At 62.0% G+C, this 21,969-nt stretch overlaps 1 protein-coding gene across 3 annotated transcripts in view; it reads right to left on the bottom strand.

The window, feature by feature from the left end:
• CAMSAP3 (calmodulin regulated spectrin associated protein family member 3) overlaps positions 1-21,458 on the bottom strand; it is a 37,612-nt gene extending 16,154 nt beyond the window's left edge. For 2 of the 3 annotated variants that reach the window (XM_044995803.1, XM_044995804.1), the window contains exons 1-5: positions 21,184-21,458; positions 8,031-8,296; positions 2,732-2,866; positions 2,383-2,481; positions 1,632-1,664 (exon numbers count right to left, since the gene is read on the bottom strand). In XM_044995803.1, coding sequence (XP_044851738.1) covers positions 1,632-1,664; positions 2,383-2,481; positions 2,732-2,866; positions 8,031-8,296; positions 21,184-21,331 — 681 coding nt within the window. In that variant the 5' untranslated portion in view covers positions 21,332-21,458. The remainder of the gene's footprint in view (positions 1-1,631; positions 1,665-2,382; positions 2,482-2,731; positions 2,867-8,030; positions 8,297-21,183) is intronic. The other variant, XM_044995805.1, reaches the window with a different exon arrangement.
• Between the last annotated feature and the right edge of the window lie 511 nt (positions 21,459-21,969).

Below are 21,969 nucleotides of genomic sequence, written 5' to 3'. Positions count from 1 at the left end.
ACTGTGGGGCATCCCTCAAACCCAATTCTAACCTAACCCTGGGGAGTGGGCACCCTCCTGCTTGTAGCCTGGACCCCAGAGCACTGGGGGCCCTAACCCCTAGAGGGGGATAAGAGCAAGAAAAGAGAAGGGGGGGATGTGTCATGTGACCAGCATGCTGCTTTTGATTGGCTGTCTGACTCCCCCACTCCTGGGTCTCTTAGCTCATTACTGAACCCAACTCTCCCCAGTGCAGCCGTAGGGTCCGTTTTGGGGGGTCACAGGCTGGACAGTCCTATGTACCCTTACCTGACCCACCCCCCACATGGATCCTGAACTTGGCAAGACCCAGGCAATGCCCCTCCCTTCCCAGCCACCAGAAGGGGATTCACCCCCGACCCTGCTCAGTAGGGCAGATGCCACAGACCTGTGTGTAAGAAGCTAAGAGACTGAAGAAGGGGGTATTGGGGGGGGGAGAGGAGGAGGAGTTGTGAGCAAAGGATGCTGGGATGCATTGGCCACCATCTGCTGGCCTCTAGTGACGGGCACCTCCCGCCACTTCCTAGCAGAAATCCCCCACAATGGGGTCTGACAGGGCATCTTCTGGTCTGAGCCCAGCAGACTCACCACCCAAGAGAGCCCCACCCAGACCATTGAGGATGCTGCCTTCCACCCCCAAGGGACAGGATGGCATCCAGGGGACCCAGCCTCCCCTCCCCGCCATGAGCCAAGCCCAGGGGTGGAGAAGGAATGGCTTCCCCACAGCAGGCACCCTCCCACAATGCTCTGGTCCACCACCCGTTCCAGAGTAGGAACTTCCCTCAGTGCTAGGGCCCCTCCTCATCACCCCTCACAGGGGCTAATTTAAAAAAATTAATAATTGGAGATATACCAATCTCCTAGAACTGAAAGGGACCTTGAAAGGTCATTGAGTCCAGCCCCCTGCCTTCACTAGCAAGACCAATTTTTGCCCCAGATCCCTAAGTGGCCCCCTCAAGGATTGAACTCACAACCCTGGGTTTAGCAGGCCAATGCTCAAACCACTGAGCTAGCCTGCCCCCACACAGTGCCCTGGGGCCTGCCCCTCTCCACCACCACCCACACAGGGGCCACCCTTCCCACAGTGTTCTGGGGCCTGCCCTCCCCAGGGTTCTGGGGCCTCCCCCCACCCCAGGGGCCACCCTTCCCACAGTGCCCTGGGGCCACACACACCCCACAGTACCCTCGCGCCTCTCCCTACCTCTCCTCCCACCCCCCACAGGGGCCATCCTTCCAACAGTGCTCTGGGGCCTGCCACCTCCCCACCCCCCCACCCCACCCCCCCACACACACACACAGGGGCCATCCTTCCCAGTGTCCTGGGGCCTGCCACCTCCCTCTCCTCTCCCCTCCCCGGGGCCATCCTTCCCACAGTGCTCTGGGGTCTCTCCTCACCCTCCCATGGGGGCCATCCTTCCCACAGTGCTCTGGGGTCTCTCCTCACCCTCCCATGGGGGCCATCCTTCCCACAGTGCTCTGGGGCCCCAGCATCCTTTGCTCGGGGTGGGGGGTCTCTTGGCATGCAGACCCACAGCCAGCAGCGCTGGCAGGACATGGCCCCGGCCATCAGAGTTGGCACAGGGGAGGGGAGAGTAAATAAACCACCCACTTACAGGAACCAGTTTCCAGTACCACCTGGTGGGACACTGATGCGGAGGAAGGAGAAAGGCCACAGGAAGGAGGAGAGAGAGACGCAGAAGAGAAGAGTCACACAGCGAACCTCCACGGGCAGCCACGCAGGGGTCACGCCAGCTGCCCCAGGGCAGCCCTGCAGCAGGGGAGGGCAGACTGCATGCCCAGCGCGAGGGTAGGGGAGCTCCCGTCCCCTGAGTGCAGGAGGGGTGCATGGAAATGCCCCCACACCTCTGCTCACCCCCAGGCACAGAGCCGCCCCTTGCTTACCCACCAGGGCAGCACTGGGAGCCAGGGACCACTGCCCAGAGGGAGAAGCATGGGGTGGGAGGGAAGCATGTGGGGGCAGCAGCTAGACTAGGATCCATCACCCCCAGGAGGTCAGAGCACACACAATCCCTCCCACCCCCCAAACACACACACACACACACACACACCACGGCCAAGAAGGGGACATCCAGCAGCAGACTCGAGGATAGACAGTGCCCGCCCCTCCCACAACAGGGCAGGAGAGGGCAGGTGTCCCTTGGTCCATGGCCTCCGGGGACCAGCCACAGCCCCTCCCTGAAGGAGTTAATGCCACCAAGCCCCAGGAATACCCCATGACCCCAGCACACCACCCGCCATGGTGCAGTGGCCCTGCCCACTCACTCTGCTTCGAGCTAGAGGGCCCCACACAAACCCCCTGGTTCCCCCATAGGAAGACCTCAGCACAGTGCTAGACCGACCCACCTTGGGGCCGCTTGCTGGGGACTGGCCCTGGCCCTCTGTGCCAGGCACTGGCTGCTGCAAGCCCTCACGCTCTGTGCTCTCCTGCAGCTTGCGGTTCACCTGTGGGGGATAGCGACAGGTTAGTCTGTGCTGAGGCAGGGAGAGCCCCTCCCTCGATGCTGCAGGAAGAGGGCAGCTCAGCACGGGCTCGAGGGCCGGAGGCCAGAGTCTCTAGGGTGGCAGGAGACCACTCCCTGTGTCAGATGGGGGCTCCCACTCACAGCAGTGTCCGGGGAACAAGCATCCCAAAGCTAGAGGCACCAGGGGCCACGGCTCCCCGCACAGTTCCCCTAGCATCCCACCATCGTACCGTGTCCACCCAGCAGAGGAGCTTCTGCTCCCAGGAGCCGGCGCCAAGGTCGGTGCCAGGGGGGACACTCAGTGAGCAGGTGGATTCCACAGCAAAGGCTATCATCAGGGAGTCAATCACTGCCAGGTGTGCGCCCTGCAAGGAGAACGGACTATCAGACACTGCCCCATCACCAGCCCCACCATGCTACCCTGGCCCAGAGACCCTGCCCCAGCTCCCCATGGAGAGACAGGACTGTCAGACACATCCTCGCCTGTCATGCATCCCAACCCCATGACCCAGTCCCGAGAGCACCATCTCTGCCAGGCCCACACCTGGGCCCAACCCAGAGATTCAGTCACACACACACAAGCCCCCACATGCCCTGCCCCAACCCAAAGCCCCCTCTCCCTTCATCAACCCTGCACCCCAGACACCCCTCACCCTCCACTGAAAACACCCTGCAGGGAGAAAGGACCATCAGACACAGCACTCACCGGATACTCCCCCCGACACACACCCCTGTGCCTTGCACAACCTAGAGACCCCCACAGGCCCTGGCCCTTAGCAGCCTCACCCCCCTCAACTCCATGGCCTTGCCCAGCCCAGAGACCCCACCCCCCAAAGAGCCACTGCCAATCCCACACCAGCCAAGACACCCTCATCCCCGTGACCCAAACAGCCTGATGCTCACCTCTCCCATGGGCACAAGACCCCCTGATTTACACCTGCCTGGGGCACCTTGGGCGGGGGCAGAGAGGGTTTTGGATGAGCACGAGAGGTACCCCCCACCCCCCGACCATCGCAGAAGCAGCCCTTGGCTCCAACACTGGTACGCCGCAGGCTCAGCTTGGCCAGCGAGGCCAGCTTGGCCAGAGTCGTCAGCACACACCCTTGGTATTTGAACGGGCCCTACACCAGACCCTCGCTAGCCACAGGGCCTCCACTCCCCACAGCTAGGGCAGCCCCCAAAGTGCACCCCATAGGCACTGCCCACAGTCAGAGGGCAGGACATGCACCCCAGCCCAGGGAGGGAAGCAAACAGAAATACTCTAAGAGCCAGAGGAACGGAGCCCCATATTCTCTTCCCCCCACCACCCCCCACTGGGACCAAGACCAGGGCTGGGAGCAGCCAAGGATACCTGCAGCCACAGGCCTCAAGGTGCCTGCAGAGGAGCTGGGGGCCTCTGACAAGTCAGCACCAAGGGTCAGGCAGGCTTAAGAGAGGAGAGCGAGAGGTTTAATGGCCCCAAGCCAGCTGAGTCCATACAGATACTAGAGCTCCAGGGCATTGCTGCCGGGCCCAGTCCAGACATGGACCTCACTGCCAGGGCAGGGCCTGCGGGTAACTCATGCCACGGCAGCACCAGGCCCACTGACCTTCGGATGTAGGGCCTGGCACGACAACAAGCTTACATACCTTGGGGAAGGCAATGGCAGCTCTGAGGGAGCAAGGCCTAATGGTTACAGCAGGAGACTGGCACCAGGACGCCTGGGTTCCATTCCCAGCTCTTAGAGGAGTGGGGTCCAGTGGTTTGAGCAGGGGAGTCAAGACTGGGTTCTGCCCCTGACTGGCTGTGTCCTCTCAGGCAAACCCCTTCAGCCTCTGTACCTCAGTTTCCCCCTCAACTAGTGACTCTTCCCCCTCCCCAGGAGGGCAACACTCCCAGCCACCGACTAGGTGAGACTCTCACTGGGCCCCCTCAGAGTGGAGGCAGCTTCCCCATAACCTGGCAGGGACTGACCAAGACATGCATCCACCCCACCCCTCATTGGAGCACAGGGAGCCTGGGGCTACATTCTCAGTAGCTGATTGTGAAAGCAGAGCTGGGGGGTGGGGGGGAAGGGCTGAGGGCAACAGGGCTCCCCAGCACCATGGCGGCTGTTGGATGAGCCAGCTGGAGCCATTAATATGAACCTGTAAGAGTGAGGGGTGGGAGGGCAGGGCCCCGCCAGGGCTGGGCTGACAGGGTCCCAGGGTTCATGCCAGTGCCACAGACCTCAGGCAGAGGAACCCATGTGCCTCAGGAGCAGGGTCCCAGCCCCCTCTCCTCTGCAGACAAGGGTAATAGGATCCTCCCACAAGCCAATTATCCCTGCACAGATCCCCTGGCATCCCATCGTGGCTAATGTTTAACCCGATTAGCGCAGCTCCGACCCTGGTACCAGAGCTCCCAGCTCCCCCGCGGCCACAGCCTGGGAGGGATCCGGCTGGCTGTTGCCTAACACAGCAGCTCGTCAATCATTAACACGAGCCCATCCCCCATAGGCCAGGGCACGGGCACCAGCCTGGGTGTGACAGAGCCCACACCAAGCCTAGAGACTCCAGTGTGCACTGGGCTCCCCTATTCCTGTCTGGACAGATAGTATGGCCCTCATCCCCCACCCAGGGGGGGTGGATCCCAGACACAGGGGTCAGGCTCCCTGGAGAACTATGTCAGACTGTGCCTGCCCAGAAACCCCCAGTCGGGGGGAAAATCCCATTAGCCAGGCCTGGGCTGGGCAGGGGCAAATGGGGGGTGTTATGCCAGTATCGCCCAAGGAGCTGCCGAGGGCAGAACCACAGAGCGTGGAACAGGCAGTGGAGGGCACAAGGAGCACTCGCCTTTCTGAAGAAGGCAGCCCAAGAAGGGTTTCTTTTGTGTAGGCCGGGGGGGTTAGGCTCTCAGCCTTCCCTGGCCGAGACAGACCTAGACAGACCGGGGGGTGGGAAGAAGGGGCTTTTGTGACAGGGATTTGGGTAGGCTGACTGGAGGAAACACCAGCTGGGTAATAGAGATCAGCCCCAGTTAGCCTGCAGAACTGCCTGCCACTGGATCTCAGGGGGGAGTCAGAGAAGGAGCCAGATGTTTTCTGTGAGCAGTGGGACAGTGGCAGCTCCATTAGCTGGGGTAGATGCTCACAAAGGTCATAAACCATCACACGCACTTAAGGCAGACCCAGCCCCAACCTCCGGTCCCCAACAGGGAGAGAATTTCCTCCCATGCAAAATGTAAAGAGCCTCCTGCCAGTGAGGGGTCTGTAACTGGCCAGCATCAGCCACCAGGGACCAGGCCAGATGCACGATTGCTGTGGCAGAGGTGGAGAGTCTGCGCTAGAAGGACACTGATCAGCCCTCACAGCCAGGGCCACCGGGCCGATGCCCTTTCTAGCCTAGGCTATGCAGTGCGGGAGGGGACGACAGACCACTGCAGTCTTGCTGGGCAGACTGGCCCCCCCAGGCCTGTGGGATTTAGGGATGGGGATTACAGCGCCATGGCAGCAGGGGCCTGGCAAGGCTCCTGTGAAGATGAGGATCAGGCACTGTTCTGACAGGGATGGGGAACCAGGCCAGGGTGCAGGGCCCTGGGGCAGCCTGGCCAGCTGGCACAGCAGCTGGGATTGGAGGGAGGGAGTCATTCTCCCTCCCCACAGCCACGGAGCCTAAGTCAGGCAGGACTGGGACACTCATGGCAGGTTCATGCCCTGATAGCACCCCTAGAGGCTGGGCTAGACAGCTGGGACCCTCTAATCCCCATTGTCTGCTCCCCTTCAGCACAGGGGAGAAGCCAAAAAGGGCCAGTGTCCCCCCGCCCATATTCCAGTTCTCCCAGGCTGCCCACCGCCATCTGCAGGGGCTGCAGGTCCCAGAGCCAGCTCCCTGGGGCATCAGGCCTTGAGACAGGGAGCCCAGGACTCGGTGCCGCCACTGAGTGCCACCCACAGCCTCCCAGGGCAGCCCAGCTACCAAGGCACCCTGCTGGGGGCACACAGGAGAGCCCGCCACATGGCTGTGATTCCCCCCGCCTCCACCCAGAGCTGTGTGTGGCCCAGAGAACTGGGTTGTGCCCTCGCCGTGCCCTGCATGGATGCCCCCTCCGGGGCTCTGAACCAGCCATGGCTCTCTATATATAGCACACCCACCCCACTCCCAGCCTGAGACAGAGCCTTACAGCCAGATCACCAGGGCGGCATTAATAGCAATCCAAGCACATCTCAGCCACACCAACAGCTGGGCCCTTAACCACCCCCCACAGGCAGGTTTATAATCTCCAGGCTACAGGAGCAGACCTCCTGCTGCCAAGACCACCCCTGGATTTAAGCAGGCTGGTGAGACCCCCCCACACACACACACACAGCCTGTGGGACTTATCCAGCCCAGACAGCAGCTGCTCCCGGCAGAGCTGGCCTGACTTCCCAGAGCCCCCAGCTAGTGCCACCTTGGGGCCCCCAGTCAGGAGCCCTGTGCTCATAGGCCCACCCCCACACACCAGAGATCACCCACAAATAGCACACACACACCCCCCAGACAGCATTAACCTCGCACACCCAGCAGCCTGGCCCAGCCTGAGGAGGGGAGGGGGCCCCTCTCTGGGTTTGAAAGTCCCACCCAGCGCACACAGCAGGCAGGCCCCCAGCTCAACACCCAGCTTGCAGATAGCTCCCACCCCAATGGCGGTTCAGGTGCCAGCCAGGATCCCAGCTCGTAAAGGCCCCACCCTGACGCCAATGTACTTCCCAGGCCTGTGCCCAGTGCCTGCAGGGGGAGGCGGCAGCCAAGATGGGCTGGGGGGCAGATCTGCCCAATCCAGGGTGCCTGCTCCCTCCCCCCAAAAAATGCATCAGCCTCCCCCAGTGCTAGGCTCATGCCCTTCCCCATAAGAAGCCTACTCCAGGGGGCACCACAGCTCCCACTCCCTACCCTGGCAACATCTGCCCCTGCCACCTGCCAATGCCCATCCTGGGCCCCAAGCACCCTCCTACCCTTGGCCAGCCAAGGCCCCACTGGGCACCTCCCACCAGGGGCGGCTCCAGGCCCCAGCACGCCAAGCGCGTGCCTAGGGTGGCAAGCCGCGGGGGGCGCTCTGCCAGTCGCCGGGAGGGCAGCAGGCGGCTCCGGTGGACCTCCCGCAGGCATGCCTGCGGAGGGTCCCCTGGTCCCGCGGCTTCGGTGGAGCATCCGCAGGCACCCCTGCGGGAGGTCCACCGGAGCCGCGACTGGCAGAGCGCCCCCCGCGGTGTGCCGCCGTGCTTGGGGCAGCGAAATTGCTAGAGCCGCCCCTGCCTCCCACAACCATGCACTGTCCTGGGTGTCCAGGCACCTGGCACCACAGGAAACCCCGCAGCAGAGGCTCCCTCTCCACAATACATAGAAAGATCCCTGGACAGGACATACCCACACACAGAGAGACACCCCAGGGGCAAGGGGCAGTCTGGAAGCTCCCCCACCCCCACCCCCCCAAGCTGTTTGGAGGACCCTAGGCAGACACCTCCCCTAATTACTGCACTGGAACATGCACCCCTGAAGCAGTCACCAGACAGTCGCTCCACCTGGTCTTACCATCTTGATGGGTTTCTGGCGCAGGTCAGCCTCCTTGACAGCCTTGTCCTGGTAGGTGGGGGCCAGGCCACGGCGCCCCAACAGCGCCAGCAGGGCAGCATTGTCCTTGGGGGTGGGCGCGGTCGCATCGTCAGGGGGCAGCACCTGGCGGCAGGCCCGGCAGTAAATGTCTGAGGAGAGCAGCAGGCGTGTCACGGGCGGCTTGATGTGCTCCTGCTCATACTGGTCTGTGTAGAAGGGGTCACGCAGCTCCTCTGGCACGTTCTCTGCAAGAAGGAGGGGGTGAGGAGCTGCTGAGGGGGCCCTCACTCACCCAGAATCCCCACAGATCTCCCATGGCCATTCACCCAGAACACCTCACTAACTATCCCCCAACAGCCCCTAACAGCTCCCCATGTCCCAAATGGTCCACCCCATTCACAGCCTCTTGAATCCCCATGCTCCCCCATTCCCATGGCCCCCTTTCCCTCCACAGCCCCACTCTGAGCCCCCCACTCACCAAGCCCCAAAACTCCCCCTGTGATCCATTCCCCCTATAGGGACTCTGGAGAAGGAACAGATTTTCCCAGTCAGTGCTGGAGAAGGGGACCCCCAGCCCCTGTGGGGCCCCACAGCAGCAAGCCTGGCCCCCACCCTGATTCCCAGCTCCCAGACAGGAGCTGCCCCCACTCCCACGTGGCGCCTGTACAGACACGTCCTGGGGTATGAGAAGCAGGGGCCGACACGTCTTCCCACGGGCCATGGCCCTGCTGCCTCCCTTGCCCAGAGCTGCCAGGGCGTCAGGCGGAGGTGGATGGAGCCGACAGTGTTCCCAGGCATGGGGAGGGGCGGGCAGGTGCATCGGGATGACGGGGGGTCACTCCCAGGGGCAGGAGGGGCATAGCAGCCAGCATGAGACAGAGCACAGGGGGATGATCCCCACTCTCGCAACCCCCCCAGAGCGCGCACACAGCCCAGCCAGCCCCTCCAGCAGCAGGGAGCCCCAGGACAACCAGGGTCTTTGGCTTCCCCTCAAGCAGCAGCCAGGAGAGACTGCAGACAGACAGCTCAGCTTCCCCCGCACCATGTCCATGGCCTGGCAAGGGCCCTGTCCCTCTCCAGCCCCCACCCCCCGCCACTGCCCATGGACTGGTGAGGGTTGCCAGGCACTCAGTGGCTCTGGGGTAGCTGGCTGGGCCATGGCCCAGCTTGGGTTTGTTCTGGGACCTCACAAACATGGCCTCCTGGGCTTGGAGCTGGACAGGGAGGGTCCCAGCTGTGGCCCATCCAGGTTCCTTCACTCCCTGGCCCTAGGGGATCCCTGCACTTGCACCTGGGAGCCCAGAACCCTCCCAGCCCTCTCTGCCCCCTCATCCCAATCCCTCAGAGAGCAGTGCTGACAGGACCAGCCAGGGCTCAGAGCCTCCCACCCAGCCGCTTCCCCTCCATAACTCTCCTCCCCACCCCAACCCCCCACAGCTCCAGACTCTCCATCTCTGGTCCCCTGTGCAATAGCCATTGACCCCCTTCCCCTCCATTAACCCCTGCAGTGCCAGCCCACTCCCACCCCCATGTAGTTGACCCCAGTGCTGTGGCAGGGAAGAAGGGTGGGTCACTAACCAGACCTCATAGCTACACAAGACCTTCCTAGCGTCACCTGCCTCCCGGCATGGCCTCCAACCTCTCTCAGTGCACTGCGTCCGAGCACAGAGATGACACGATGCGGCAGACTGGCTGAGATGGAACCCACTCCGCACCCTGCCAGACCAGATCCCTGACACCCAACTACAGGAGAATCCCCACTAGCAGTGCAGGGGCACTGACACCACTGGGCTGCTCCAGCCCTCCCACTGCCAGCCCAGTCACTGCCCCAGTCACCGCAAGGGGGGCTCCACCAAAACAGACAGGCTCACCTGGGACCCAGTGACAGGCAGCAAGCTCTCCCAGGAGGGGCTGAGACCCACTTCCCTGCACTGGCCCAGCCTCCCACTCTGCTCCTCGGGGGGGGGGGGGGGAGAAGCAGGCAGTGCTCTGTACTGCTACCCCCCAGACATGAGTTCAACTCGAACACTTCCATGTGCTACCATCTTGGATCTCAGTATGGCGGGCCATGAGGGAGCTAAGAGCTCCCAGCCATTGCTGGGGGTGGCTGGAGGCATCAATTCCAGAGTCTAGTGCCACCCCATCCCCAACAGCAGGGCCGCTCCTAGCAGAGTGCCCCGGAGGGCAGGCAGAAGCAGCAGCCAGTCACCTTCCTAGGAGGCCCCACAGCTGCTAAGAACAATCCCTTTGCACCAGCCTGATCTGGGGCACTTTGGGGTGCCCCCCTTGCTGGCCATGCAGCTGGTACAATGCCCCCCCATACAGCACTCAGGGATTAATCTTTGCCATGATGACACATGCATTCCAGGTGCTCCTGCCTGGAACCTCTACCCACCCTGCCATGGGCACCCCCAGTGCAGGCACCACCTGGCTCCCCCACACCATGAGTCGCCCCCACTCCTCGAGATGGGGTGCCAGGATGCTCACACACCTCCTGCAACATAATCCCCAGGCAGGCGCCATTAAGGTGGAAGGGAAACCGGCCAGGCCAGCTGCTCCTGGCCCAGCCCCAACAGACTTGCTGGTGACACCCCACAGCCACACACTGGGAACTCGCAGGACAGATCCTGGAGCCAAGGGAACTTACCTGGGGGTACAGTTTCCAGGGAAGCAGCACCACAAGCCCCATGCCCTTCTGGGGGGGCTGCTGGCTGGAGAGCAGCAGGGAGGGGGCTCACTCACTCACTCACTCACCCCAGGCTCACCAAGGTGCAGAGGGAATTCAGCCAGAACAGATCCATTGGGATTAATGGAACCTGGGTGCAGACGTCACTGTGCCAGTCCCCCACCACAGATGGATACTGGGGCAGGGGGATCACGGCTGGGCACTGAAACACCAGACCCATATTAGGGGGATTGGGACTGATCAATAACCCAGATAGCGCCACAGCTCCCACCAGCTTCAGCAGGTTGTTCTCAATAGGGCAGCCTGGGAGCCAGGACTCCTGGGTTCCACTCCCAGCACTGGGAGGGGAGTGGGATCTAATGGGTTATAGCAGGGGAGCTGGGTGTCAGGACTCCTGGGTTCTCCCCCTGGCTCTGCCCCACTTACTGCTAATGACCCCGACATTTATGTCCAAGGTAACATAAGGAGGGCAGGGCGCACACACCCCTTACAGTCCCCTCTCCTGCCCACACAAAGGGGCAGGAAGAGATGGGTCCTCTTGATGCTGTTTTCTATGCAGAAAGGATGTAAAACATGAGATTTGCGCACCAGCTCCCACACCACCACGTGCATGCACACACGGGGGGGGGACATTCCTGAGCAGGGAGAGTGCCCCCACCCCCAGGGAACAGGTGGAGCAGCCCACATGGCTGAGTCAGCATCACCTGACAGCAGAGTCCCTGCTGCACACAGGACTTGCGGCTCCAGCACGGAGACACCACGCCCCCTGTGGCACCGTGCCCACGACACCCGCCTGCCCCTCCAGCACCCGACGCTGGGAACAGCCAGATCCCAGGACGGGGCGGGGGTGAGTGTGGGTGCAGACACCCCAGCCCCCCAGGCATTGTTACATGGCCCCAGTTTAGCACGAAGGGGCTCAGCCCCACTACACATCACACGCCCCACAGCAGTATCTCTGCTCTGGAGCAAAGGAGCTGTGTACAGGACTGACAGGAGGAAGGAGCAAACTGGATTAAGGGGCCCTGGCTGGGATAGCGGGGGGCTGCAGGGCTCAGACACTGGTTCCCAAGCAGCTCCTGATGTTTGAGATTGGCAGAGCCCAGCTCAGGGGGGCAGAGTGGTGAAGGGGAAGAACAGGCCTGGAACAGCCACAGCAACATGCCCTGACACACGGCCCCCGGGACCCCGCTGAGGCTGGGTGCAAAGGGAGGGTGAGTGGCAGGAATCAACACAAAGGGCCTGCATGACAGAGCTGGGGGGCTGGAGTGCACAGCCCTGCTCCTGCCCCTTGGGGTGACTGGCTAGTAATTCCCTATGCTGACCTCAGCAGGAATCCACTAGCTGCAGGGCTCCAGTAACAGCCCCCAAGAGATTAGCGTGGAGCTGCCAACAGCAGGAAAGAAACAAGGGTCCAATCCTGGGGAGTCAGGACTCCTGGGTTCTCTGGGAGCCCTGCCACTAGGGCAGGGAGTAGAGGAAGGTCCCAAACAGCTGGGCAGCTGCCACATCCCACCCCAGAGGTGGCTGCCTCCCTGGCAATGCAAGCCAGTGAGCTAATCCCACCCTGCTGCCTGAGCCGCTTATCTGGGCAAGGCTGTGAGGCGAACGCGGCAGTGCTGGGTGGGCGCCAGGCCTCCCTCACCCCCGGGGAGCCTGCCCGGCTTTATCTTGGATAAGCACAGCTGGGAGGCAGCCCCTCCCCCAGCCCACCAGGCGTACAGAGGGGAGCCACGCACATTCAGCTGCCCAGAGGTGGGAGCCGGGGAACTGGGCCTGGTACAGCCCTCACCCCACACAGAGCTCTCCCTGCACCCCAAACTCCCGCTCTCTGCTGCAGGAGCAGGGGGCGTGGGCAGAACTGCTCTGAGCAGCGGGAGGGAATCCGGGTGTAACAGTCTCCAAGGCCCCAGCACCTCTCAGGCACCAACCCAGGGCACACTAGCCTCATCTGCAGAGTCCCCAGGCTGAGCCAGCCTGCAGTGGGAGCTGGGACCAGGGCACAGTGCCACCTGGCCTCCTGGAGACCATGAGGCAGTGTGTGCCCAGAGCTGGGCCCAGCCCCTGGGGCCTGATGTCAGGGATCCCTGCAGAGCGTACACCGGGCTCCCACAGCTGGAGGAGGCCAACAGGTTCCAAGGCCAGAAGGGACCACTGTGATCATCCAGTCCTAGCTCCTGGATAGCCCGCCCGGTTCATACCCCCGCAGGCTAGCGCAGGGTGGAAAGAGCATGTGTCAGTCTTGCTGTAACAGCCGGTCAGCGACAGAGAATCCCCCACGACCTGGGGGAGCTGGTCCCTCCCTGCTAAAAACCATGCACCTTATTCCCAGGCTGAACTTGTCCCACTTCAGCCTGGCTCAGGGCAGGCCTTTGTCTGCTAGACGAATGAGCCCCTCAGCCAACAGCTGTTCCCCACATAAGAACTCAGACTGGGATCAAGTCACCCCCCTTAACCTTCTCATTGTTTAACTAGATTGAACTCCTAGAGTCTATCACCACTGGGCACCCCCCTGAGGGTCCCCTCACATGGGGCAGGAGGCACTGGCACAAGCAGACACCCACAGACTTGTCTTCCCCCCGTCCCTCTGGCTCACCCTAGCTGCCAAAGCACTGGGACCTGCAGCCACTGCCGCAGCATATCTACATCACCGAATAAGAGCCCACGCTGTGCACGCCAACAGGCAGAGCTGCACAGGATACCAAGGCCCCTGCACGCACCCTCCCAGCAACTCAGGGCCAGCCCCTGGCCATGTCCTGGAGATGGCAGCCTGTGTTCCTGCTCCAGAGGTGTCAATGCCTCATGTGCAGCCAGGCCCAGAAAAAAGCCCCAATCCTGGGGCCATGAGCATTGCTGCCAAGGGGGATTCTTGACCTACATGTCGCCCCCATCTCCACAGCCAGGCCCCAGGGAAGGGCACAGACCGTACTGCATCCCATGCCCAGCTGCTGGCCTAGTCACTCACTGGGCACGCCAGTGGCAGGGAGACCCACACAGCACCTGCACCCAGGACATGCCACCAGCTTCACGGTGGGAATGCTTGCACACTCATCCAATCAGGCAATGGGAAGGCTATTGTGTGACTTTCCCAACCAACCAGCCAACACCGTATCAGCAGCGTGCGCTGCCAGGGGCCCCAAACGCAAGCACAGACAGGACTGGCTGGTAATGTGGCACCGAGTAGGATGGGCACAGCACAGCCTCCATGCCCCAGCCGGGAAAGCAGCAGCCTCCCACAGGACACCAGCAGCCCCCTTCATTCCCCCTAGCACCCAAGAGGCCCCTATCCCACCGCACCCACCATCATCAGGCCAGTCCTCAGGTGCTGAAATGGGGATAATAGTAACTGACTGGGAGACCAGCACAGAGGGCGTGTTTAGATACATGCCTAACTCTCAGCCCCCCCACTCTAACCCGCTAGACAATGCCCTGCCCCCACCACACAAGCCAGAACACCTCCCAGCACAGCTTCCCCATGAGATGCCAGCTTCTCCGCCCCACAGGAGGCATGTGCAGGTGCCTGAGGAACCACAGCATGAGACTGGCGGCCTGCACAGGTGCACATGATGTGAGACACGCAGCCACTTGGCAGGAGCCAGGCTTGAAACTCAGCTCCAAGGGAGACAACGGGTCCCAACACACTGTGCCGCCTCACGGCTCAGGGCCAGGTGCAGCAGGGCCTGCTGGGGCCTGTAGTCCATGCAGCACATGAGTGTCTGGAACGATGTTAGCGGAGGTAAGAAAGGGGCACATCCCTCCTGACTCCAGTGTATCAGGGCATCAGCTGAGCCTCAGTGATGGGGGACGGGATCAGGAAGGAAATCTCCCAAGCTGGGGTGGGCTGGCACAGTCCAGACATGGGCCTGGGAAAGGAGAAGGCACCCCCTACCCCCACCTCCCAGCAGGGCCTGCTCAGAGCTGGGAGCTCAGGCTGTGCTAGGAGTGGGGGCAGCAGCTGGGAACCAAGAACTGGAGGTGGCTCCAGCAAACAGGAGGTGTGGGCAACCAGAGGCAGAGGACACAGTGGTCCTGGAGGCCCAGGGGTTAAGGCAGCACCAGGACTAGTTGAGAGCTGTTGCACATGGCTGACCAGCCAGGATTAGAGAAAAATCCAGGCAGAGTGGCTCTCCATTCCTCCACCCGCCCACAACGAGGTCATTGCCAAGAAGCCGGCACCCTGTAGCCCTCGAGACCCCGACTCCCGAGAGCCAGCAGCCTGGGGCAGGGGATTGCTGGGAGACAAGGCTGACAGAGCCTGTCTACACTAGGCAAGGAGAAGCTGCAACAAGCCACTCCACAGCCTGCACAGCTGCCCCCAGTGGGGTCCCAGACCGGCTCCAAATAAGGGGACTGCCCCATCCCTAATGGGGCAAGACAGTCCTGTACACTTCAAGTCCTGGCCCTGGGCTAAATGACTCTTGGACGGCATTTGTCCCAGATTCCCTGTGGAGCCACTCTGCACCTGCCTGATGCTCAGGGGCAGCGCCAGCCTCTTCCTGGTGGGGTGGAGGACCTGAGGTGGGGTTTTGCTCCCCATTGCCATGAGGCCCCACCCCCTGCTCCTCCTCTTCCCCCCAGAGGCCCCATCCTTGGCCAGGCCAGAAGCCAGAGTTGGGCAGTAGTAAAAGCCACTTAGGGAGTCTGGGCCACTGTGGGGAGCCCCAGACCCTGCACCTGGGGGAGGTGGGGAGGGACATGGGCCCACCATGGGTCCAGAGCCTCCCTGGTGGAGAAGGGCAGCACTTCCCATTGGGGAGGTACCCTGAAGCCCTGCTCCCCATTGGAGATCCAGGATCCCAGAATGCACTGCTGCAGCCATTGCCAGGGCACTGGGACATCACAAGGGAATGAAGGACCATTGGGATCTCCTGTACAGCACAGGCCAGAGACCTGCCCCAAGCTAATTCCTAGAGCAGAGCATTTGAAAAAAACTCCAATCTTCACCTAAAACTAGTCAGTGACGGAGAATCCACCACAACCCTCCATAAACTGTGCCAACAGCTAGTTACTCACGCCATTAAAAACGTACACCTTACCTCCACCCTCAATGTGTCTAGCTTCAACTTCCACTCTTTGGATTGGGTTAGACCTTTGTCTGCAAGGCTGAAGAGCCCAGTATTAAATAGTTTTGCCCATGTAGATTCTCGTAGACTAATCAAATCACCCCTTAACCTTCTCTTTGTTAAGCTGATGGAGTGACAGACTCAAAGAGCTCAGTCTAAGGCAGCTTTCTAATCCTTTAATCATTCTCGTGGCTCTTCTCTGACCCCTCTCCAATTTACCAACATCCGTCTTGAATTGTGGGCACCAGAGCTGGACACAGGATTCCAGCAGCTGTCACACCAGTGCCAAACTCCGACTCAAGATTCCCGTTTATGTATCCCAGGATCGCATTAGCCTTCTTGGGCACAGCATCACACTGGGGGCTCATGTTCAGCAGATAATTCACCACGACCCCCAGTCACTGCTTCCCAGAGCCCCTAGCCTCTAAGTCTGGCCTACGCTCTCCGTCCCTAGGTGCATACTTTTACATTTCACCAGATTAAAAGGCAGATTTTTTGTGCGCGCCCAGTTTACCAAGCAATCCAGATGACTCTGAATCAGTGACCTGTCTTCATTGATGAGTAGCAGCCCCGGGGTGAGGGGGTCAGGGGCTACCTCTCCCTCTCCACAGCCCTTCTCCAGGTTGGGCAAGGCAGAGACAGCAAAGGGTCAGCAGACCCCAGCCATAGACACCATGCTGGGGTAGCCATAGGGGCGGTGGGAGCTTTCCCCCACTGGCCTCTGTCCCTTTGCACTGAGAAGGTACTCAGAAGCCCCTGTTCCCACCCCCAAAGGAGGCAGACAATGTGGGGGAGGGGGATGTGGGTTACAGAGATACCCACCTCCATTGGCAGTGCCCCAAATGGACTGGCCCATGCCACAGTCTCCCTGCACCCTGCCCCCATCACCCCCCTTCCTCCAGCATGTGCGAGAGTCTCCCTCAGCACAGCTCTCTAAAGCGGCTCAGCAGGAACCCCCTCCCCCCCCCCAGACAGTGGGGGGGGGGTACAACAGGCATCAAGGGATGCAGCTGGATTAGGCAGTCCAAGGGTCAGTGTGATCGGGGGCGGACTGGCTGTGGGGTGGGACATGCGCACATACCCAGGCACCCCACCCTGGCAATACCAGCCTGCCCAGATCGCAGCTGAAACTGGCTTGCTTCCTTTCCCAGCCTTCCCACCACAGGAATTCAGCAGCCAGGAGTCCCCGCCCCTGCCCGAATCACCAGGTTTGAACATGGCGTTGGAGCAGCTGGGCCAGGAGCCTGTCAGGACTCGTCTGGTGCTGGTGTTGCTGCCTGTGTTGACATCAACATGTCAACGAACTTGTGTTCCAGGCCTGGTCCCTGCAGGCCCTGCTGTCCCCCGCGGGGGCTGTGCTAGCACAGGCCGCACCCCTGCCCACCAGGGGACTTCTGGGATGCAGACAGGGTCTTGCAATGCCCGTGACATCTCTGAACAGCCACCTCGGTGCAGCCAGAGAGTTTGCAGGTGCTGATGGGAATCTCCCGAGTTCCAACAGGCAGGAACCCTTGTAGGGGCTACCACTGGAGCCTGGGCCCATTGAGCCACGCTTAATTGAAAGAGTGGTGAGAACAGTTTCGGCCTTTGGGGCACAGTGGGGTCTAGTGGCTCCAGCTCCACACTGGGAGTCAGGATTGCAGGGTTCAATTCCCAGCTCTGCTACTGACCTGCTGGGCAGCTGCCCTCTGTGCCTCAGTTTCCCCTCCACATTTTACTTACTGGGAGCTCTTTGGTGCACAGACTCTCTCTTATTAGGGATCCATGCAGGGCAGCTGGGGGAGCCCATGCAGTAGCCAGCACAACAGCTCTCCCCACACCCCCAGGCAGAACCTGCAGGCACTCCCGTCATACACACCAACAGTGGCTACCAGGGCCTTGCGTACCCACCACCCAGCTCCACTGGTTACACCCAGTCCTGGTCTGTAGCGCTGAGGGGACCTGACTCACTCCACAGCCAGCCCAAAAACCCATCCAGGCCTCAGTGCTGGACTGCAGACAGCACTGGGGCACGCAGAGCGGGCGCCATGCGTGTGTTCCCAGCTCAGGTCGGCAGGGCTGCCGGCAGGTGTCAGCATTGCCAGGGCTGAAGATAAGCTGCTTTCCCAGCAGGGCCCTGGACTCTGAACCTGGTGCTGCCCCACCAGGGCCACCCTGGCCTGGGTCCAAAGCAGATGACGCAGCCTCCCTGCTTGGGCTGTTTGTGTGTGACACAGAAGGGCAGGGACAGGGGGAACCTGTTCTCAGCTGGGCCCCCTCCCTCACTCCACATACAGCAACAGGCTGGCAAACTCTGCACCCTGCCCTGACCCTACTGTCATCAACTCCATCCTGCCCCACACCCCGTAACACCCAGCTGGGGCAGGACCTGCCTTCACTTCCTCTGAACTGCCGAGCCTCACCCCAGAGCCAGCTGCATTCTAGGAGCCAGTGAGTAACTCCTGCACAGAGCAGGCCACAGGCCGCTAGCTCTTCGTTGTCCCATGGCCTTGGCAGCGCTCACTCCTGGCAGGGAAGGGCCCACGCAGGGCACCAGCCCCTAGTCCACAAGCATTCGCCTTGGCTGCAGCTCTGCCTTCAAGCCCTCCCACATTACTTCCAGGTCAGCAGCCTCAGCCAAATGTCTCCCCTCCCCCCAGGCTGGCTGCTAGTACGTGGGGTTTCCCTCCCTCATCACCAGGCTGTGCCTATGACACAGAGCTCTTAGCACCCACCCCAAGGGGGTGGCACTGCCCCACTACCGGCTCCTTCTGCCGCCCCTTCCATTCCCAGCCACACAGCACTAGGAGGGGAAAGGAATTCCCCCGCCAGCCAGCGTGTGGAGGGTGTTTGGGGGGCCCCCACCCCATCCTGTGTGAAACAGAGCTGCTCCCAGCCAGACATCTGGGGAGGATCAGAAGCCAGGCAAAGGCAGGAGAGCCCCACAGCTGGCTGGGAGCCGGGGATGTCAGGAGCTCAGGGAAGTGTGGCATGGGGAGCAAGGTAGAAGACACTGTTCTAGGGGCTGAAGGAACAGAGAGCCCCGAATGGGAAGGTTCACTCACCCCTTCCTACCACCACCTAAAACTGATCCCCAGGCCTCCTGGGGCATCGGGTCAGACTGAGCTTGGTGCGGGACCCTACAGACAGGGAGGGAGGGAGACTCTATGGGGCGACTGATCCCAGTCCCATCGTTAGGTCTAGGGCCTCCTCATAGGCCTGGGGGCAGCATGCTGCCCTGCCAAAGGGGCACAGGGGGAGGTGGTGGTGCTGGGTAAGGGCAGGGGAAGCCCAAACACCCTGGATCTAGGAGCCCCACACACACATATCCAGCACATGAGGCCTAACCCCACTGACGAGATGGGACAATTTGGGTTCTCCATGAAGCTCCCACTCAGAGGGGACCCCTCCTCATCCCAGATTCAGTCACTGGGCCCCACAGGCAATGTCTGCAGTCACTCCTCACTCAGACGGTCTGGCCAGCCCACGCTTTGTTGAGCTGCACGTCCCAAGGCAGGTGCCTGCACTAGCCAGGTGCCCTGGGCACAGGGACACATCCTGGAAGGCTGCTAAGCCAACTGCCTCCCCGTGGGGCCACATCAGCAGCTAGAGCAGGCTACAGAAGCCCCATTGCTGGAGGCAGCAGCCCAGAGCAATTCCCTCCCCCTTTGGGCTTTTCCAGCTCCAGCGTCATCACACAGAGATAAAGGTCTGACAGCGACACCTGCCAAGGCCACCGGGCACAGCCGGTATCGCAGTCTGGCAGGGCGGGGCACGGCACCAGCCAGCCGTCCACAGCCCTGGGCGCACAGCAGCAGCAGCAAGCAGAGGGTTAAAGCAGTGTGAGCTCACCTAGCCACGCACACACGTCACCACACAGCTCCCATCACCCAGGCCCTGCCACTGCAACAAAAGGGCCTCGGCAGGAGACAATACAGAGCCATGGGGCTGGAAACTAAGGCCCTGGGAGTGTCGGGCACAGCAGCCCCCTCTGCCTGTCCCAGATCAGACACAAATAGAGGAACAAACACGGCCCCCAATCAAAACCCTTCGCCCGCCAGGTCCTTTCCACCCTGCCGCCACTGGGAGAGACACACCTGCCCACCCAGGGCCTCAGGGAGAGAAAAATACATGGAGATTAAATCCCAGCCCTTCTGCATCCCCCCTCTCCAATCACAGAGCAGGCCTGGGAACAGATTGCAGACAGGGCTGGGGGGAGGGGGGGGAAGAGACCAGCACACAACCCACTCCCCATCTTTCTGAATATTCAGGCAGCCCTTTCATATGCCACAGCTGCTGAGAGGGAGGGTCTGCACTGCAGGTGACAGACCCACACTTGCCACCACCCCCACACACAGATACACGCACACACATCGCAGCCCTATCTCTGGTGCAGCACACCCCACCAGGGCCAGAAAAAGCCTCTCTGGGCACTGAGATGGAGGGCAAAAACCCCAGCCTATTGTTCGGACTGGGCGTCTACAGAGCCAGTCAGATGCCAGGCCAGACAGCAGGCGCTCCTGGAAACAAGGGCCCTGCTAGGAAGGGGCATGGCAGAGTTATGGAGGGGGTGGGGAGGGACCCTTCTTTGCCCCCAGCTCAGAGCAGGCAGGTGAGTGGAGCTGGGGGAGTTCCTCTGTTCCCTTCCCTCCCCAGGGAGCAGCATGGAGGCCTTTGTCAACAGCAGGGGGTGTGACCAGCAGAGCCCAAATCCCCCCAAAGCCAAACCCAGGCAGAGGGGTGGTCACCATCACCCCACTCCTGCCAGGCAGAAAGTCAGGCCCCTCCCCTCAGGGACCCCCAAGCCAGCCACCTAAATTTGACAGAGAGCAGGCAAGGGGACAAGGAAGAGGAAATTCCCCACAAAACAAGTCTCCTCCCCCATGTATTCTGGATTCTCGTCCCTTCCCCCCACAGACTTCAGCTCATCTCTCCCCCATAATCCGGACTGTCCAGCCGCCCACTTCCTCCTTCCACCCTGTGATGGCCACCTACCTACCTTCCAGCCCCCCATACCTACCTCCACTCCATATAATCCAGCCCCCCCGTCTCTCCCTACCCCCTATAGCCCGGGCTTCCCCCTCCCCGGCCCCCGGAGCTTTCCGAACCTTCCTCGGTACCTACCTCCCAGCCCCATATAATCCAAAACCGCCCCCCCCAGGCCCGTATAACTCAGATCCCCCTCTTCTTCCCAGGTGCACCGCCCCCACCCCGTGTACCTGCCCTCCCTCTGGCCCCCCAGCACTTACCCGCTCCAAGCCCCCTATAATGCAGAACCCCCGCCAGATCCCCGGGCCCCTCCAGCTCTACCTACCCCCCAGCTCGGTATAATCCCGATCCCCCCCCCGGCCGCTCAGGCGCCCCTCGCGGTACCTCCCTTCGGCCCCCCGCGCCCGGCCCGCGGTACCTGCGCCCCCGTAGCCCTTGGCCAGCGCCCAGGCCAGGCTGGCGGCGCTGCGCGCCCGGGGGAAGTCATACTGATCCAGGGGCTTGATCTCGGGCACCAGGAAGCTTTTCCTCATCGCCGCGGCGGCAGCGGGGGCGGCGGCCACCATGGCCCGGCCCAGCGGCTCAGCAGCCCCGCTCCATGGGGAAGGGGGCCGGCGCCCCGCCCGCTGCTGATGCACAAGAGGCCGGCGGCGAGCGCATCCCCGGCGCGTCTCCTCCTCCGGCCCCGGTCGTGGCGGCTCCCAGGTGGCGAGTCTAGCGCCCGCCCCCCATGTGATCCCGGCGGCTGTCACTCAGCGCAGGGGGCGGGGCTCGCGGGCAGGTAATTGCCCTAGGCCGGGCGGGAGCAAAAGCGAGGGGGGCTCCCTCCGCGGAGCATAGCCCCGCCCGTGCAGCCGCCCCCCCCTCCCGCCTGGTGCCAGCACCTGCCCGTGCTGGGGCGAAAGGCCGGGAGCCAGTCGGGGGACTCTGCAGACCCATCTCCCCCCCCCAGCAATGGGGCTCTGCAGGCTCATCCCCCCGCCAGCAATGGGGCTCTGCAGGCTCATCACACACACCCCAGCAATGGGGCTCTGCAGGCTCATTCCCCCCGCCAGCAATGGGGCTCTGCAGATCCATTCCCCCAGCAATGGGGCTCTGCAGACCCATCTCTCCCCCCCACCCCAGCAATGGGGGTCTGCAGACCCATCTCTCCCCCCCCCAACAGCAATGGGGCTCTGCAGATCCATTCCCCCACCAATGGGGC

The sequence above is a fragment of the Mauremys mutica genome, chromosome 20 (genome assembly GCF_020497125.1).
Source record: "Mauremys mutica isolate MM-2020 ecotype Southern chromosome 20, ASM2049712v1, whole genome shotgun sequence".
Classification (NCBI taxonomy): domain Eukaryota; kingdom Metazoa; phylum Chordata; order Testudines; family Geoemydidae; genus Mauremys; species Mauremys mutica.
This window is presented reverse-complemented; position numbering and strand designations above follow the sequence as displayed.